General features: G+C 41.6%; 1 protein-coding gene across 1 annotated transcript in view; it reads left to right on the top strand.

Annotated features, from left to right (window-relative positions):
* PDIA5 (protein disulfide isomerase family A member 5) overlaps positions 1-20,261 on the top strand; it is a 101,370-nt gene that overhangs the window by 24,805 nt on the left and 56,304 nt on the right. Inside the window, exons 4-10 of the mRNA XM_027885120.1 lie at positions 3,423-3,506; positions 4,272-4,317; positions 10,417-10,509; positions 11,770-11,830; positions 15,423-15,490; positions 19,894-19,985; positions 20,090-20,161. Coding sequence (XP_027740921.1) covers positions 3,423-3,506; positions 4,272-4,317; positions 10,417-10,509; positions 11,770-11,830; positions 15,423-15,490; positions 19,894-19,985; positions 20,090-20,161 — 516 coding nt within the window. The remainder of the gene's footprint in view (positions 1-3,422; positions 3,507-4,271; positions 4,318-10,416; positions 10,510-11,769; positions 11,831-15,422; positions 15,491-19,893; positions 19,986-20,089; positions 20,162-20,261) is intronic.

The following is a 20,261-nucleotide window of genomic DNA, read 5'->3' as shown; positions in this document are numbered from 1 at the left end:
CTTAAGGTTTGACCTTATTACCACATAGACAGCTGCTGGTTAGGTCCTTTGTCATATTGAAAATAGGTTGATGTTTTGGATGATTTTCCAGGGAGATAATGCTGGATGATTGTAGGACTGCCTGCAGGGGTCCCTTCAGCAGTAGCACAGCAGGGACCTGCAAAGGTTCGAATTGCTCTGGACGGAAACAGCGTGGGATGGCTGCTGGGGGTACATTACTGACCTCATCCTCAAACCAGTATTTCCTGAGCCTGGTGCCTTGTCTGGAGTGGGTTGGCCTGAGTGGTAGAGTGATGATGCTGGGGGTCGTTTTTAGCCTTTTTGGATTGTGTGTTTTTTTCTTTCTTCCTTTTTTTTTTTCTTTCTTCTCTCTTTTTTTTTTTTTTTTTTTTTTTTTTTTTTTTTTTTTTTTTTTTTTTTTTCTTTTTTTTTTTTTTTTTTTTTTTACTTTTAGTCATTATAACAAACTCTTACACAGCCTCTTCAAGTGATATAATTAAATTGCAAGAACTGGAGTCCTAATTACCCTCTCCCATGTGAGAGTTGAAGAGCTCATCTTCAGAGAGAGGCTGTTGGCTGAGATTCAAAAGAGACAAATCTCAGAGCAGGCTGCATCTGTGTTGATATTTACTCTTATTAAGAATAATGGTCATTAGCAAGTGATATCAGAGCAGGTTGCTCTTTGCAGGTTATTTTTGTCTGTCTGGAAGGGAAGGCAGAAGGGAAAGCAGAATGAGTCCATCTCTGCCATTTCTGTACATCTCCTTTTCTGCTTTTTCCAAAGAATTGTTAGTATAACATCTGAGCTGGTGGGTCTGGCATGTGCAAAAATCTGCACTGATGCATGAAAAAATTACTGATACATATTTAGACATTTCCTATTCTGGGAATTTGCTCCTCATCCATCCCTTGCATGAGTGCAGATAGCTTGCATAAACAGACTAAACTCAATGCAGCGGTGCAGAGAATCTGCCTCCTAAATGGTAGGAGATATACTGGAGCAAACTGCTGCTTTCTTTCCTGTGATAATGGCTGTGCATTCAGGCAGCTGTGTGAATCTCTGCAAATGTAGAAATCCTGAAAGCAGGGCAGACTTACATTCCAGTGAAACAGCTATTATTATCTTTCTTTTTTTTAATAGAAACTCATACAAACAGAAGATGAATTGTTAGGAGTTGGAGTGGTAGAAGTTGCTATCTGCTTGGTTACAGATGTAGCTTAGTAATAATGTTTTGCAGCTTTTTTCCAGTATAAACCTTGCAGAACTTTCCTAACATGACTATCCATCCAGATCTCTAATGATATATAAGGAAAAATTACACTTTCTTGACCACATGGTTTGAAGTTGCAGTGAATAGGTGGTACAACTGGCAGCAGAATTCTCTTGATACCTGTTTTAATCCTCTGCTGGTGACAGAACAATTGATCTGCACATCTTGGAGTTTGACAGACCCTATTGCTTGAAGTGGGTTTCAGCATTACACTTGTTCACATCAGCGACCTCGCATTTGTCTTGGCAAAGCTGAGGCAGCCACCGGTGTATACTGGAAACATTTGGAAGTGTCTAGAAGAGCATTTACCAATGTTGACTGTGGTGTGGGCTGACTTTGGTTAACTGCTTGGCAATGAGCTGCAGCAGGGCCACGAGAGCTGCTCTGTGCCTCTAGATCTGTCTGGGGTGATACAAGAGGATGATCTGAAAATGGTGTCTCTACCAGCGATGCCCTGACCTTCGAGTCATTTAGGTTTAGCGCATGGGTCCACTGGAGGACTGCAGGTGAGAGAAGGCAGGATGTTTCTGACTCTTGGGTTTGATGTTGCTGCTAAGTTTCAGTATGAACTCCATGTGGCAGACAGGTTCTTTGGCATAACTCCAAATCCAGGGTATTTGTTCTGTAATTTTGGTTTGTTACAAGGAGACATGGTCACGTTTTTCAGTTCTCAGGCTCAGATCTCCAGCCTCCTGGAGAAGCAAAAGGAGTGTTTACAGGTTACAGTTACTAGCTTTGACTGTGATCTGAAAACGCAAAATTCACATGAATTCAGTAGGACTCTTCAGATAAACATGCTTCTGTACAAGTGCTCCTTCCAGGTGTGGTAGTTGCTTTGTTAGTTCCTGAGAGTGCTCATTTCCATCTTCAGCATAATATTCTAATTTTGCTGCATGTGTCCATAGCACACCCCTCCTCATTTCCATCTACCATAAATGTTTTGGAAGTTTCCACTAAGGTGCCCTCTCACCCGCAGCACACTCTGAATTTAGTGTTCCTTGTTCCTCACATTTGTAGAAAGGCAGCTGGAGAACATGAGGAGAATTAGCACCAGTTCTGGCAGCAGCACTTAATTTGGTGGGCCCTTGCAAGCCCTGCATCTTATTGTCTCTAATCAGTTTAAACTTGATGGGTTTTCAGTGTTTTCATTTTCTAAATTGATTTATCTGTGTAAAAGGTACAAGTTGTCCTCTGTGGGAACAAGTTTCCAAGCTATTTAATCTTGCTGTTTGTCAATGCAAAGAACTCTTGTCAATGTGAATCATCCTCTTTTCTTTGTACTGTTTCACTCTTCTCCCCAGGTCTTCGACCAACTTCTCATTCACTGCAGCTTGAAGCCTCCTTATGGCTTCACTTCACTTTGCTTAGATCAGTAGTTAGGCCACAAAGACTCCTTACCTGCCCACCAAAACAAATGTATATGAGTTTAAATTTAGCCTAATCTGGTGCTGGAAGTGGTTCGTTCTTTTTCAGTTAGAAGACCACCTGCAGCAGGTCTGTCTGCTGTTACATCCTCCTTCAGGAGCTGTGGCAGATGGTCTTTACCTCTATTTGCCAGGACACATCCTTTATACCTAAAATGAGTGGGGTTGCTGGGCCTGGGGCTCCAGAATTTCAGCTGTTTTTTGTTTTCTGCGGGACCTTTTTAAGGCTTAACACTTGTGATTTGGGCTTGGACATACCAGGAACGTGGGGGTTTTTGGTTTTGTATTATCCCCTGCCAGATGTTTAAAAGCTGACCTGCTCTTTCCCTTTCAGTCTTTTCGCAAACAGTGCTCTTTGACCATCACCCTAACAGTAGCATGGGCTTATTGGAAACTTGACTTCCTAGATTTTATGTTAATCCCATGGACAGAAGATCTGCTGAGGTACTTCGACATGTTGGAATGAGCCGCTTTTTTATTGGTTAGGGCCTGGCTGTGGAATGTGATTTTAACACAGTTCACTGTGTCCTGACCAAGCAAACAGAGAAATTAAATTGACTAATGCAGCTTTTCACAATGCTTGCTCTACAAACTTAGCTAAACAGCTTCCAAATTACTGTTAGTTGGAATTAATTGCTGATAAGGAAGTACAGCAATGAGTTCTCAGAACTGAATGCATTTGATTTTCTTTTCTGGTAACCTTTCTTCCAATATGTGTTTTTTGCAGTGATACTGAAAGCCGAAAATTATGCAAGAAGATGAAGGTAGATCCTAATACAAAGGAGAAGGGAGTGGATTTACTCCATTATAAGTGAGTTCTGGGATGGGGTTTGTAGTTCCTAATTGTTGATTCCCCCATTAGAACTGTTCATTCTCCTTTCAGCTCCGTGTTGCTGCAGCATTAAGATGACTTATTTTTTATCGTTTGATATGGGAAATTAGTTGCCATTTCTTCAGTTTGCAAGCGTGCTTTTTGACAGAAGTAGAGATAAATTTATTCTTTGTTGAATAGAGTCCACTAAAAGCATAAGCAAGGTCAGGGAGAGATGTCCAATGGACTAAAACTGCCCAGTGCACAGGACTGATGCCTGAGATTTGATCTGTCTCTGTCCCTTCCCTGCTGGCAGTGACTGCTTGGCCTTGGACAAGTCGCTTCACCTCTCTGTGCTTTTCTGACTTGAGATAGTGCTTTGTAAAGTAAGTGGAGAAAGACAAGTGTAGTGAGACAGCAAGAGATTTTCCTCCTGAAAATAATAGGAGTGGGAGGACGGTTAGGTACACCGAGAAGCTGCATCTCCATGTCCAAAAATCTTGCCTTAGTAACTGTTCTTGTTAAAGTGTCAGGGAGGAAATGGTTTAGTAGGAACCTTTTACTTTACACTCTGTCTTGCGCCCTACGTTTTTCCTTACTTTTGTTTTTTGCCACCCTTAAATTGCTGTACTGTAAATTCTGCTTAGTTCTGTGGCCTGGGTGGGATAATGTTATTCTGGTTAGTGGGAAGTGAGGAAAAGCAGCTGTATGATTTCTAGTAACGTTACTGTAAGTTAACACTATTTCCCACTCCTTGTTCAACAGGGACGGTGCATTTCATACTCCATATAACAGAGCAGTCACATTGAAGGTAAATTTAAATATTTCATTATTATTCTTTTGGTTTTGCTAGATATGGGTTAGACATTTGTGGATTAAAAAAAACAGGTGTTGGTATTTTTTCATGCTGAAAAGGGAGGGGGTTAATCCTTATAAACAGCTGTCAGAATGGCCTAAGGGTTTTTATGTGCAAACATGTCTGCCAATCACAGATCCGGGAAAATTGTGGATTATTTGAAAGACTGAGCCCATGTTGAACTGTAAGGTAAATTGTAAGTTAACCTGCACACTGGTAACAAATATGGGTTTTCTGTTTTTGATTACAAGGTGCTCTTAGTGGCAGTATGACTGAAAGTATTAGCTGATGCTGCATTTTGATAAGGAGTTCTCTGGGGTTCTTAGATTGTGTGTTTATGAACTTTAAAGGGAGCTGAGTGGCCTTATCTTTTATTGGACTGTGGAACTGCAGTTCCTGTGGATGTACTCTGAGTGCATCAGGGATAAAATGACCTTTCTTCTTCTCCAGTGAATCTTGACATAAAGCAACAGAAAGCCACATTCTCTGGGCAAGGGAGAAGACATGAAACATGAAATGAACGTGTAGATATTGATGATTGTGGAAATAGTAAACTAAAAGCACAGTGAGCAGGCCAAAAGTGTGCAGCTTTCCTTTGCAAAGCCCTGGAGAAGCACTGAGACTGTCCTTACATGAGGCTACAGCCCTGCAATGACTTGGCTTCCAGAAATTATTGCTGTCCCTCTCTGATGCCCAGTTCCCATTTCTCCTCCTCCTCCAGCAAATCCAGGCTCTGCACCATCATGGGTCTTGTGGAGGCTTGATGGCATCACACCAGGTTGACATAATTCCATGTACATCCCCTTTCTGGCTTGTTCAGGGGGTTGCCCTGGGTTGGAGGAAAGCCTTTGTGAGATGCTGTGTGAACCTGAGTCTGCCAGAGAGGCTGTTCCTAATCGTGCTTGCTCTGGACCTTGCTTTTACAGCCAGAGTTGTAGGGTAGCTAATGGGGGACTGTCTTGGAAGTGTGCCCTGGCTTGAATTAATTCTGCCTTCACTTGGGGCTGTCGGGCAGGATTTGCCTGAGGTGGGGAGAATAGGACTGTGTATCTTCCCATCTCCTGCAGTAGAAATCTTGCCTGGAACTAGGAAGGGCGATGTTAGGTACCCAGCCTAGTCAGCACCTGCCTGAAGCTGCTTCTGTTCTTAGTGAGGAAATGCAGCTGGTGATTTTATTTTTTTCCTTGGTGAGTGGTGGGCAGAGGGAGACTTGCTAGTGGCCTAAATTTGGGTGGTTTGGACAATACATGACGGTGTCTTTCCTGCCCTCCATAAAGTGCTGCAACCGTGGCTTAGTGCTGTGACTCTTCCTTACAGATTAGATCAAGTGGAAAGCACCTGCAGCACTCCAGGGAGTGATGGGCTGAGAGGCAATCATAGCACAACAGGAATCTGATTGTTTATTTCTTCAGTTGCTGTTTTGTGATGAGCATTTCCCCTTTCCCTTTTGCCCAGCCTGCTGGGGAGAAGGAAGCAGCGTCCCATGGACAGTGAATGGGAGATTCTGTTGGGGGTTGAAGAGGGATTTTGAAGCTCCCTCACTCAAGGGGCTGTAGTCTTTCTTAATTTAACTGCCATTGTGAAACCAGCCACTAATGATTTACAGGCTGGGCAGCGGGTCAGGGCTGGGCAGTGGTCAGATAACTCAGCTGAGTGTTTACTTGTTCCACTGCTGGCAGCTACCTGAATATTTTCTGTATTTCTCCCTTTATTCCACTTCTTTTCCCTGTTTTCTTCTGTTGAGCCAGTGACCTTTCTTTCTCTCTCTGAGCTGTATTTGTCAGGAATCTCCCAGTATATACAAACAGCGAGAAGCAGAGCAACACAGTTTGTTAGGGTATCATACTCATTTTACAGACAGGTGGACACACTGAAGAACAGGGAGATTAAAGGATTTGTTTTCACATCATTCAGCAAACGTGTGGCAATAAAACTCAGATCTTCTTTCCAGGCATCCAGTAGAAATATTAATATATGTATGACATTTTGGAGAGTGATGGACACAGCTCTGAAGAACTGTAAAAGGGTTCTTCTGAAGTAATCAGCAATTTCATAGACGTGGCTGATCCAGATGATAGTGTACTCAGGTTTTTCAGAAACGCTTTTCATTTCTTAAAGTAACTAAATTCTTATGCAATTAGCAGAGATGCCCTTGTGGGTTTACTGTTAGAAAAATGAGGAATAAAGAATAGCTCAGTGTTCACAGTGGGGGAATTTACTTAGCCGTGAAACCTCCTGCTTCTGAGACCTGTGTTAGGATCTGAGCTGTTTTGGATATCTAGTAAAGGGGGATGGAATGCAGGAGAACAAATCTCAGTGATTCAGAATTATTAGGAATAGTTTTAAAAAATATTTCCCATTCTTTGCAGAAGGGCTTAGGTTCTCACAGTACTAAGTGGCTTCTCAGTGTGAAAGTTGGAACTTGGGGGGGGCAGTGAACGTGAGGGGGAAGGAAACTCCAGCTATGCTGGAGCAATGGGGATTATTGTAATGGGGTTTGAATTGTCAGCTGGACAGTGATTGACCTGAAAATATTGGCCCTGTGCTTAACAGTACTTTCTGTCAAATGATTGGGAAATGGACAGAGAACAAAAAAGGAAATGTTATTTCACCTTTAGTCTTGAGTCTGTTTGGTTCCTTCATCTTGTGTCTTGTATGAGATTCTGGTTGCCACATAAGTGAGAGGTGTAGAAGTACTGCAGAAGGGCAGAGAGGCTGATCAGAGGCACAGATGGTTTGAATATTTCCATGAAGATCTTTGTGCTTGGAAAAAAAGGAGGAGATTCTGATAAATGTTTGTGTAACTGAGTAGCTTAAAAAAGGGAGTGATTACCTCTTTTTTCTCCAAACATGTGTGCAAACAATGGCATTTGGGGAAAGTCTTGGAACTTGTAGCTGCATATTGCAAAAGCCAAGAATTTAGGAGTCTTAAAAACAGTGTTAGTCATAAGAGATAGATCTGTTAAGAGATATATATCTGTTAAGAGATAGTTAGCAAGTACATAGGCCCATATACAATAGCTGGTGCGGAGTCCATAAATTTAGTCACTTTTAGCCAGAAATTGAGAACATATACCAATGTGTGCTGTATAAGAATGGTACTAGTATGTCTTTTCCCCAAATAACTGCAGTCATCTGCTGTTGGAAACCTAAGCCTAGATCAGTCTTTGCTGTAACCTGGAATGTCTCTTCATGTGTTGCTTTAGCCACACCATGTCCTCATCCTCAATAGAGCCATAAGGCCAGAATCCAGGCTATGTTTATTACATGATGAAACCTGGAGTATAAATTACAGGAGAGTTTTACCCTGCTCCTAAAATGGAGAAAACTCATTAAAGTACAAGTCTGCCCAGGTCTAGCAAAGGGAATAGACTAAGCCAATAAATTGGTCCTACTCTAAACTCTGAATCTGTTTCAAGTTTGCTGTTTTAAGGAGTGTGTGTCAGAAATCTAAGCAAGTCTTTTTATTAGCATCCCTACTGCATGACACTTCAAACGAGTGAAGAGTACAGGGATGTGTTTCTGTGTACTGTTTTTTCAGGTTAAAACTTAGGTCTATGTATATGATCACCAGTTCTCCTGTTAAAACTTCCTTGCTTTTAGCAGCCACAGGCTGGATGAAGCCGCGTCCTGTATTCTGCTGAGTTGATGTTGAAGGTTCAAAGCTGTCACAGCAGTTTGGGCAGCAGGTTACAGCCCACTGTGGCTCTGTGGGGTCAAAACAAGACCTGACTATATCACTGCAGGACAGGAATGTAGCTGGTTCTGCAGCATGAGGGTAGCTGTGCCCTGGACCTTGCTGTGGTCTCTAACCCAGCAGCCTGGGGAGCAGTGCTTTTCTGTGATGAGAAAGTGCTGTGGTTTGTTTGGGTGTTGTTCTTCCCTATTTAAAGCAATATGGGAAGTTCTCTTCACCACATGGAGAAATGAGGGCAAGGCAATGCACTGCTTGCTCCTGCCAGAAGACATTACACATCTAATTTTTTTCTGTCTTGGCTGAGAGGGAGAGGCTGGATGAATTAAATCTCTTTAATCCCCCATCCTCTAACCGCATCTGTTTCTACATGACTGAGCTTGGCATACAGGAATTCTTGAAACTAGCAGAGTCAATTACACTCATGAACTGTTTAAAATGTTGACCCCTCTCTCCTCCCCTGCAGTGTATAGTTGAGGTCTATGCAGACAGAGAGTGAGCAGAACTTGATGCAGCTGTCCTAAAGGTCACTACTGTTTTGTCCTCTTCTTTCCTTTCCCCACGTATTATTACTCTTCTTAGGACGTCATTTGTGATGTTAATGCCTCTAGGTTTAGAGCTTTTTACACTGTAACTCCATTGTAAATTACTTGATTTTATATATATATTTTTTTCCCCTAGGTAGCTCTTCTCTCTGCTAATGCCATTTTAAAACAAATTTCTTCTTGAAGTGTTTGTGGCCCTAACACTACTATCTCACCCCTTAGGTCTTCTAACTGTGTACATTAAGTGCTTTGCTTGCTGTCTGGTGACTGATGTATGCTGCCTCTTGTGATAAGACAAATCTCTTCAATATTAGCTGTGCAAGTAGACAGAAACATAAATGCAATAAATGGATCCTGCCCTAAGCTCTGAATCCTCACGAGCCTTGCAGTACCAACTGAGATGCAGCAAAATGAGCTGAACTCCCCTCCCTGTTGATAAGCTGCTGGGTTGTTGTACCAGCACAGCCCCACCAAAGGCAGAGAGGCAGCAAAGGTGTCTCTGAGACTGTTCCAGCAGTGGCATGTGTCACCAGGAGTGCTGTTCACCTGCTCTTAGGAAGGCTCAATACCACACCCAGGCTTTTAGGTAGATATTTTTGGTGTATGTTAGCATGTGCTCATCTCTGCTCTTCAGTCATGGGCTGCTGTGGCAAAATACCATGAGGGCTGAAAAAGCTTTAATGAAGCTTTTCTTTGCTCCAGCTCCATGTGAGCTTCCTTAGTGCTGTGGCAGCATCACCCTTACACTGAAGGAAGTTCCTGAGAGACCTCAATATGTTACTGGTGTGGCAGAGATCCTGTCTGGGAGTGGATACACACGTAGAATCAATACCATAGAGGAAGAAATGGGGTCAATATAAATGGTGAATAAACATGGAATACCAGGCAATTTCTCCTAGAGCAGAGACACCAGGAGATAACAGTGATAACCCTGTGCTTCCATGTGCAGTTGGAAATGGGGGACAGTGTGACTCCGCAAGAATCCATGGAGAGCATCTCATTGACTAGGACTAGAATTTCCTTCAGGCTCAGGCTGAAATCAGAGCCATCAGAGAGTATTTCTTTACGATAAAGAGAATATCTGTGGTCTGGGACTGTTGACTGCACATCAGTCGGGTAAAGCAATTACGAGGACATGTGCAAATGTACTCAGCCTGTTGGATGTGGGAGCTGCAAAATCATAGGGTCTGGTACTTCCTAATTCTCCTGTCACTTTTGTTTCTTACTCTCCTACTTAAAAATCCATTGAGTGCAGTTTCTAGGTAGATGGATCACAGAGGGAACTATTGGTGGATTATTTTCCTTTGACCAAATAAGCAGTTTGATCTGTAAGTGTGGAGTTCATTACTTTTGCTCACAGCAAGTATCAGTGTGCCCTCCAGCTAGTCCTGCTGGATTCAAAGGTTACTTGGATATGGTGAAGGGCATGAGAACCTGACCTCTGCATAAAGAGAAATCTTTCTTGCTAACCCAGGGAGTAGCTGGAAGATTTAGTACCATTGAAAGAGCTCTCTGAAGGATGCTTGAAGCTGCTCTCTGTGTTTTGGTCCACTGCCACACTGTTTTCCCCATTTTTACAGTGGGAGTGGGAACTGATAAGTTGGAATATCAGTTATGAGGAAGGTACGCACCCACATATCACTCGGTTCTGCAACAGGAGATTTGTGCTAATGTGCGTTAGAGCAGATGAGTATATGAGCAGAAAAGCAAAGGCACTAATGGGATAGGGTTTGCATGACAGCATGGATTTGAGATTTGATATCTCAGGGTTTCCATTACTTTTCATTTAAAAGCTTTTTTCCTCATTTATTACAGTCTATGGTGGCCTTTCTCAAGGATCCAGAAGGTGCTCCGCTATGGGAGGAAGATCCCGAAGCCAAAGATATTGTGCATGTTGACAGTGAAAAGGTATAACTAGCTGGATACTCTGTTGTTTTATAAATATATGAGATGAAGGGAGTGTGTTTGTATTAACTCATAGTGAAACATCCTTTCTTGGGAAGGGAGGTTTAAAGCACTCAAACTGTTGTGATTTGACAAAATTTGTGGGTTGTGGTAACTGTAAAGTCCTCTTCTTCCCTCCTTCCTCTCCCCGGCATGTGGTCACGATATTAGTCTGCCAGCCACACAGCAAGTACCAGAGCTTGTGGATGGTGTGGTGGAAGAGCCCTGTTTGTCTCAGGGAAGTGTAGCAGCTTGCAAGATGCAGTCACTGCGGGGTGCAAGTAGGAGGTAAAACGCTGCTTTTAAAACTGCAAGTTGTCCTTAAACCTTGGGTTCCCTCCTGTGCCTGAGGTCAGGAAGAGTGGAGCAGGAAGAAAAACAGGATTCAAATCTTGAGGGATTTAACTTTATAGAGCAACTGTCCTCTCTCAGTGTTAAGTGGGAAAGCAGCGAATATGATGAAACCACCTTAAAAAGCCGATGCCACCACAGAGTTACCCATTATATTCTTTCTAATATAATCAGCTTGGTCTTTTGTATTACTTTTCTAGTCTATAGATTTTTTAAACTTTAATTGATTGGACTCTAGCTGGTATTTTGTAAAGGGCTTTTTCAATTTTCTAGCTTTCATTTTTAATATTAGAAATGGTTATTTTGACATTCAGTTTTTGTAGGAAGATTAATTTTTAATGTTCAACCTCTGTACTCTATTACAAGGCTTCCAAGGGTTGCATTCAATTTGAAAACTTCATCTACTTTCTCTATCATGCTGGTACTGAAAAATCTTTTTGTCATGGCATCTCATAGCTTTGGCAAGGTTTCATAGTGTGAAAACTGAACTTGTTTTGTTATTATTGAGTCTGACTTTTTGAATTACAGTATGGATTTTTGGATGTGTCAGTGAAGAAAGAGTTTCCAGTCAGATTCTGCAATGAGAATGAACTAAACCATACAACTTCCACATATTAACAGTGAAGATACTGGTCTAGGATATTCAGCAAATATTTCAATCTGTTATAAATTTTGTAATCTTTTTTTAAGTTAAAGTTGAATCAGGGAAGAAAAATGGAATCTTGTCTGTTAGGAAAGATGACCCCTTTTCCCACAGATAAATGAGCCTGTGTTCTATGAATACATATATTAATTTTTTGAAGTTGTAATACAAATAATAAGGGGTGTCATTTGGTGTAGGTCTGTTTTTATTTTCTTTGGTTCATTCACTAGGAATTGAGAAGGCTTCTGAAGAAGGAAGATAAACCCCTTCTGATGATGTTCTATGCCCCATGTAAGTAATGCAGCATGTCCTGTCACCTCTCTCTCCCTTCTCCACTGAGAGATGTCTAGAAGCTTCACCTGTGCTTCACTAATATCTTGTGCTATCTTGTTGTTCAGCTCCTTGTGTTGTTCTGCCTGTTTGTCCTCAGCTTTCTCCCTGGTTATCCATTGCCTGCATCCTGGCCTTGTCTCTTTCTCTTGTGATGATGACTGTTGCTCAATGTTCTTTTAAGCAGTTGCTTTCTGTAATTTTGGTACCCATTGTCCCTTCTAGATTTATGTTGTACAAAACAGAAACGCTGTATGCTACAGGCAGAGGGAACAGTGCAGTGGTTGGGAGCAGGACTATCTACTCCATCCAGGAGGCACCCTGTGTGTTCCTATCCACCTTGGCAGCAATAACTGAAATACAAGTGGGATTTCAGGAAAAGGAGAGCACACTGGAGTCACTCAGTTCTTTTGTGACCTTGACCTTGTATTGCTGCTATCTTGTCATTGCATTGACTGCTTGTTCCTTAATTTTGTTCATTTAGAACTGCCTTTTTGTGTTCCCTGGTGACTGCCCTGTGACAGGCTTTCCAGCTCCTCAAGGAAAGATAGTGTTGCACTGGAGTTGTTGCTCAGTTGAAAGCAGGGGAGCCGTGAGAAGGGAGTAAATGTGTGACCTAAGCTAGAAAAGCCTCGCAGCACTGTCCTGATAGGGAAGTTGTTGTTAGGTACTATAAGCAATTCACTGTCTGATTCTGTTTAATACTGCGTCCCATGGCAGCATTATCTGGTGTTTCTCAGTGTATTTTCTCTTGTAATTACTGCCTGAAATGCCGGTTGCCTTTTCTGTCTCGTCTGAGTACTGCCAAGATGGCCAGAATTGCCCCAGACTTACTTTGATTCATCACTAAGAGAATGGTTTTTCTTTTAATTAAATCCCTTGTAGCTCTGTGCCCTCAGACTCTGCAGTGGCGGGGTCCTGTGTGTCCTGGTTTAGTGTGTGGTTGTTCCCAGTCCCTGCTGCTGCCTTGGCATCAGCGGGAGACGACACGCCTGCTCCGCTGTAAATCGCCCCTCCAGGGAGAGTTCAGCTGCAGATGCTTTCACAGTTTACCTGTATCAGGAATAATTGTTTTCCACAACTGAGTCTCCTCCTGAAATGTGCCTTATCTAACCCTTTGTTCTCTTTGAACCGTTCCCCGAGAAACCTTCCGTCTTCCGGTTTCTCTTCTTTTGAAGTGGGAAAACACCTGCTAGTTTTCGGTGCCGTAATACTTCTGCTGCTTTCTAAACTGCTGTGAAGGAAGTCTACTTGTAAGGTTTTTTTCTTTTTCCTCCCCTCTGATTTCTCAGTTTCTAACTCCCTCATCTTTTATTTAACACACAAGACCTTCTGACTTGGTTTTTGTCCAATTATTTTTTTCTTACTCCTTTTACTGGAAACAGAATCCATCCAGCAGTTGCATTAAAATAAGGGCTTCAGGTAGCTGAAGTTATTGCTTCCATACAGGTGTTACCTTTCATAACTGGGAGTAGCAAATCAAGACTGGCCACTAAAAGAAATTCTGCTTTTCTTGACTTGTAAGGGGTGGCTCAGGGAGGTCTTTGGCATGAGAGGACATCAGAGGCTTTGTCTGGGAAGCTACAGAGAAGACAGCTGCCTTATTTCTCTGCTTTGTTGGAACCAAGGGCTTTATATTCATTGTGACAGATTCATAGGAAATGGACCCTTTCATTACAAACCAGTGCAGAGGGAGATGAAAGTGACTGCAGACTTAAATGTAGTTTCTTTAATATTTCAGGAATGCTTAGTCTGGGTAAAACGACTCAGAGCAAAGGCATGCTTTCCTCAGAAGATATTACCTGCCATTTGGAGACCATTCACTGTACTTTCAGACCTATATTACGAAGTCAGACAGCACTAAAGATGAAAAATTAGGTATACTTATAGGCATTCAGATTTATTTGTAGTTAACTCTGTCAAAGAATACTCCTGCAGGAGACTGTCTGGATTTGGTGACAACAAGGAGCTGTTTATAACATCGTTAAAACTAGGACTTTACAAATTAAGGTGTTAAGTAGTGGAAAAACGTGTGTTTAATTAAGCTCTCCCTTTTGAGACAAAACACAAGGAGAAAGAACAGAAGAAAATGAGTTTCTTGAGGTTACCCTTTTTATACCTGTTGAATGGTATGTGTGGCTTGGCAGTATCCTGAACAATATAACTCAGAAATAGGTGGACAGGAGAGGGTATACTGAAGTGGATTTGGGAACAGCAAGTTTGAGGCAGCAGCAGAGCTGGGAACAGAAGCATGATAGGAATGATGGCTGGATAGAGGAGGGTGGTATGTGCCTGTGCTCCAGAAGGCATTCCAGGGAGCAGAAAGAGGATGAAGAGGGGAAGGTAGGGAAATCTGCTTTGGGAGTTTAGGGTCTGAGGCTGCTGAGGAGAGAAGAAGTAGGGGATCTAGAAGATGATGTTATCAACTCACATAATTTGATGTCTGTCCAGTGGTTTGGGTGAAGCTGCAAGACCTTAGTGGGCCTTAAATGAGTGGTCTGTGCCCACCAACAAATTGTCATTTTGACCAGCAGTAATTTAACAACCTCACTGTTAGTTTAAGCAGAGAGACCAAAGGTGGAAAGACCACAGAAACAAGAACTCTCTTTCCTCTGATTAAAAGATGTTCTTTCAGGCATGCTGATGTGATTCTAAACTGGTGATTGCAGAATCCATACCTCCTTTCTGGAAGATATTTTCAAAACTCTTGTGTCTTCACCAGAACAAAACTGTTGACTGCTGTCCCGTGGTGGACCCGAGAGTTTCCACAATAAGTGTCTGGAGGGCTTGGCTCCAGCTTCCTTTCTTTCATGCTGTCTGCGCTCCTGCCCCTTCCCATCAGCATGCAAGGATTTTACTTGGCAGGAGTGAAAACTGCTGCTTACAAGGTGATTTACTGCTAATCTGCTTAGCGCTGCACAGCGTCACCAAACAGCTCTCAGCACACTCCAGCTATACATTGGTGGTCTTCCTCACGCTCAGTTTGTCTTTTCCACAGTGCATTTTTGTATCTTACAAGGGCAGTTGCTTCTGAGTTACATCTTCTCAATTAACAGAGCACTGTTTAACACTTGATGCCTGTGTAATGTGTTTAGGAAATGCATCTCAAATTAATTTCAAAGCCTTGTTAAGCTGGGATGAATCTCAGTACCTCCTCCCGTCCCTTAAAAGACCAGAAATGCATGAAGCCTTTTCTTTGAGTTCACAATAATGACATCTTCTGTTGACTTTTGATATGTGTGTTTCATCTTATGTTCTCCTCTGGGCTCAGCTCAGAGCCTGATGAATGTAATGTGTTGCTACTCTTTTCAAACTGGGATGAGAAATGAATATGAAAATGAAAAGCATGAAAAATGTGCAAAAATAAAGGCTTGTAAGAAGAAGTAACATCCTTAGAAACTAATTTAATAATGATTTAGTGAAACAGATAAAGAATTTTGGTTTAAATTTTTTAAATATAAAATTTTATTTCATATGCTTTGGAATATAGGTACTGTGTAACAGGCTGAATGGAGTTGTTGGCATGTTACTTATGCAATTTCTTTTTTATCAGGGTGTGGTGTTTGTAAGAGAATGATGCCATCTTATCAGCAGGCAGCCACAGAACTGAAGGGTAAATATGTAAGTGAGAAGATTTATATGAAACTTCAAAAATCTTTTTAATACTTTTTTTTTTATTATTTAAACCTGCAAATATTTATCAAATTCAAGAACTTTTAAGCAAGTCAAAACAAAACAAAAATGAATGAGACTGTTCCAGATCCCTTAAGGATTCTCTCTCTTGGGTTTTATTCTTTTAAAACTTTGGAGAATGAAGTGTTAACTCGCTTGCCCTTTAGATCCAGTGTAGCTTTTGCTGTGGAGAAACAGGCTCTGACACTATATAGATTTATGTTTAGCCTCTAATTTGTGAGTTTGTAGACCTTTTGGGCTCATTTTGTTAAAGAGATGTTTGCCATAATGGATTTCTTATAACGTTTCATAGCAAGGTCAGGGATGGATGCCCTTATACCAACTATTAATCCATTTTTTTTAGTGGAGAATCAGGGTGTTATGAGAAGAGGATTCCCTGTACAAGCTTCTGATCACTCTCCTTGCCACTAAGCATTAATACAGTCTTGCAGTTTAACTATAGCTCTGTCAAAGTTAGCACTGATACCACATTGATATGAAAGTCAGTTTTGACTGTAATAAAGTCCATCAACAGCAGTCACAATAATTTAGTTGTCCCTTTCTACTAGTAAGACGTATTGATCTCTCTAAGCAACTCAAAGGCACTTCTCTAGTCGAGGTTTTATAATGTGCTTAACGTATAACTTGTATAATGCCAGTAATACATGAAGGACAAAGAAACAGGATCGTTGTTTCATGGCTTTAGCAGTATTTGGTCTGATCCTACCTGTTAGATCATTCACTGTTGAGTGTACAAGTTTCCTTGGGAGAAAAAGATGAAGCACTGCAGTTCACTGCTAGAGCAGCTCTGGCCATTCCTGCTCATGACCACCTAGTGCTGTCAGACTCCCCAGCATTCTCCAAACTAGTTGTTTTTCTGAAGTGTTTTCTCTAAATCCTTGTTTGCTTAGGGCTGAAATGAGTGGGAGTTATTCAGGTTTACTTAGGACACAGTACAACCCTAAAGAAACCCATTTTCAAGAGTGTTTTTGTCTATCCAGGCAGCACTCTAATGGCATCTCCCCTAGTGGAGTGTGTGCTGCAGTCCTTGGGGAGGCACTTCTGCCTTGTGTGGAGGTACATTGTGAGGTGTGAACAGGAATTAGCAGTGTAAAGATCACCAGTGCTAGGCATGCTGTGTTCTCCTGCAGTTGTCCCTTCCTTGTCTGTGTGCAGCTCATTTTATTGAATTCAGACCAGAGAATTAAAACTCTAGACCTATTCTAGTTTGAGCATTTCCTTCCTCACTTGGAAATTGTTTCTATAGATCCAGGCTAATCCTTCGTGGTGGAGGACAGGGCTGGGACACAACTTTCTGCAGTGGAGTGTTATGGTGCAGGATTAGTTCAGAGAAAAGTCCAGTTATGGCACTGCCACCTGCATCTTTCACAAAAATCAGTCTGTTTATCAAAATTTGACCTAATTAGCTTCCTGAGTGGGACATGCACACAGCTTGCCATTTCTAAAGTTAACTGTGCTGTACCCATTATAAATTATTCATGGAGTACCTTAGAGTGATGTTGACTTCCAGATCAGACTTTGCTAGAAAGTTTATGATTGCTTTGGATGAGCTGAAGGTTTGGCCTTTTAATCTGACCTGCCATTAGCTGTCAGGATGTGCCGGGCTCAAAAGCGATTATGGCTGTTATATAGCAGGAAAATTAAGTACAGTATTGCCTATCTAAGAGGTTGTAAAAATGAAAAGGTGAACCGTACCTGTCGCTGTGTTCCCTTGGGTCTGGTTGTTTCTGTCCCAGGACTGTTACTGAGAGGAGGGCACAGAGGTATTTTCAGTTTATATTCTGGTTAGGTCTTGCAGTTCCATTGCACCCAGTGCAGAAGGAAAAAGGGCGCCAAATCAGAAGAAGTGGGCTTATTTTATGATTGCCATGAGGTATTTCTGTGGTTAGAGGGTTGGGTGGGCTCTGGTGAGTGACTGTGAGCGAGGCACTGTGGCCCCAGAGCAGGGAGGAGCTGGTGGTCAGCAGAGCACTTCAGCATCTCCTTAATGCCCATGGACTTCATGAGTGTGCCAGAATGTTCTGCTCAGTAAAGAACAGCTTGAGGATATGCTTAAGAGCTTTCCTCCTTTGGTGCTTGTCTTTTATTTGGTTGTTTGTTTTTTTTTTTTTTGATGCTCTGAAGTACCGGTTTTGGAGCAATCCCATGAAGAAAACTGTGAAGCAAAGTAGGGGGTCACAGTCAGTCAAGCAGGAATGGTCAGAATCTGTGAAGACATGGGGAGCTAGGAAAAGTTCAGGGTTGGTTTAGGTTATAGGTAGCTTGGTGGAGAGCAGGTAAGTGTTGAAATATGGCAAATGTCACTGTAGAGGTAAAAGGAATAAACTGATCTTCATTTCTGCAGTGGCTATTACAAGTGGTAATGGATTGAAATTGAAGCTGGGGTCATTGAGTCATTTGCTAAAAGCAGATTAGCTGACCGTGTGGGAGGAGGACCCTGGCTTAGGGTAGTAGGTGTGTTTTGATGGTCTCTGACAACCTGATATTGCATAATTCTGTGATTATAGGCCAGCTAAAGCTGCTACTTTAGTCATTAAAAATGAATCTCATTGCAATAGTTTTTTTTTCTAATTATACTTTATAAAATGTATGAACACCGGAATGAATCCAAGTAATTGACTTAAATCAATCACCATTGGATGGACACAGTGAAATTGTAGCAGAATGTATGAAACGGTTGTGAATGCCCATTTAAAACCTTGGAAATCCTCTGAAAGTTCACAGCAAGTGTGAAATCTGGTAGACTGGTGTTTATTAGGGAATTAGTTAAACCTGGTTCTTGCTTTATAAAACAACCACTGTATCTTGATCGTATTGCATTTACCTGCCCTTAGGTGGTGACATAGAGGACAAGGAAAGGGGAAAATTGGGTCTAGATAATCTCATATGAATTAAATCAGTCTAGTTCTTGGAACTACCAAGGAAAACTCAAAGTGAGAGACTTGGCCAGCAAGTATAAACCCTATTACTCTACTCTTCTCTGTTAACTGTATCATTTCTCGGGATAGAGAAGAGAAAACAAAGTATCTTTTTGTGACTTTCCAGCACATTTTGAAAAGGCTGACCTTCAAATGAGGATTTTCTGCTTTAAAATTTATTTCATGCTGGCTCTGAGCACATTTCGTTGGTCTGTGCAGTTTGCTACAGTGGGGAACGTGGTATTAAATTCTGATGTGGCATTTCAGCTGGAAGGAGAAAATCCTGTTTTTGGAGAGGGAAGGAGGAGGGGTTTGGATTAAGACCCTGCTGCTAAAATGATTTAAGTCATCAATGCCATTAAACTAAGTTAATCAGGAAGTGGTATCTCAGCAACTCTCTGGTTGCAGGTTTGACAGCAGAACAACCTCTGTGTGAATTGCACACCCACAAAAGCTCAGAATCAGTCCCATCTTCCAATTTTCACGTCAAAAATATTTGGAAGACATTTGCAAAGGGCACAGAGTAAGTCGCAGGACACGGTACAAGTCACAGGAGCCCTGAACCTGAAGCTCAGGATGAAGGGCTGTTGAGGTGGAGGATGGGTTGGGGTAGAGGTAAGGAAAGGGTAGGAGAGGGGTTTTGTTTTACATGCTAATCTGAAAAGCTACTATGCTTCTGTGCCCCTCTGTAGGACAAGGTTAATTCTTAACTTTCATTATACCCTACCAGTCACATAAGTTAACATATTTAAAGCATATAAATGCCATGTGATATTTCCTGAGCTCATGGAAATAGGGCATCTTTTATTTTCACATCAAAGTAGTGCTGATTTCCCCTTGCCATTCAGCAACTGCATTTTTGAGCTGGAATAATGGCATTGCTTGGTTGGTTAGAGCTTCTGGATATAAGCTGAGATTGTAAATTCATTGCTGGAGTGGAAACTAGAGAGCTGAGTGTGAAACTTCTTGTGTCCTAGCTAGTGCTTGGATGTGGACTGAGAACTGCTTTTTCCTGCCTGCAGAGGAAGAAAAGGAAAAAAACGTGATTACACTTGTAGCTTAAAAGCCAAATGCACAAAGAAGAGCACGAATAGTGCAATTGAGAGAATTCCCTTTAGATGTTTCTCTTAGTGGGTGAATAAAAAGAAACAGAGATACTTCCAGAGCAAGGAGGAGGTGACATGCTGACTGGTGTGTGTTTCCTCTGGATTAGACTCAAGTATTGTTCTGTTCCCCTTGCACAAAATCAAAAAAAAACACTTCAGTGCCTTTTACAGAGATCCTCTTGCTTGACAGCTATATGAATGAAATCAGAATCTGCCCAGATCTTAATTGTTTTTACTTAAACCTTCAAATGTTGTGATATTCCTGCTGTATTGTAAGAATCAGTAAGATTATGCTCTGTTTTTCCAGGTTCTTGCGGGAATGAATGTTTACTCTGCTGAATTTGAAAGGATAAAGGAAGAATTCAATGTCCGGGGATATCCTACAATCTGCTATTTTGAGTCAGTTATGTTTTGCTACTACTTTAGAGATCATACACTCTTCTATAATTGCATGTTTTTATCTTCCAGGACAAGGACTGAACCTTTTTTTGTTGCTTTAACAGGAAAGGAAAGTTCCTGTTCAACTTCGAGAACTTTGGTGCTACCGCAGCAGATATAGCAGAGTGGCTGAAAAAGTAAGGCATTGAACTTCATGCACTCCACCTTTTATGTACTCTTCATTATTTACAGAATGTAATGGTTTAGGAACAGACATCTCTCCCTCGTTCCCTCTGC

The sequence above is a fragment of the Empidonax traillii genome, unplaced genomic scaffold (assembly GCF_003031625.1).
Source record: "Empidonax traillii isolate 1590-97213 ecotype Southwest subspecies unplaced genomic scaffold, ASM303162v1 scaffold161:size1573837, whole genome shotgun sequence".
NCBI lineage: Eukaryota > Metazoa > Chordata > Aves > Passeriformes > Tyrannidae > Empidonax > Empidonax traillii.
The sequence above is the reverse complement of the archived record's forward strand: the minus strand, read 5'-3'. Positions and strand labels throughout refer to the sequence as shown.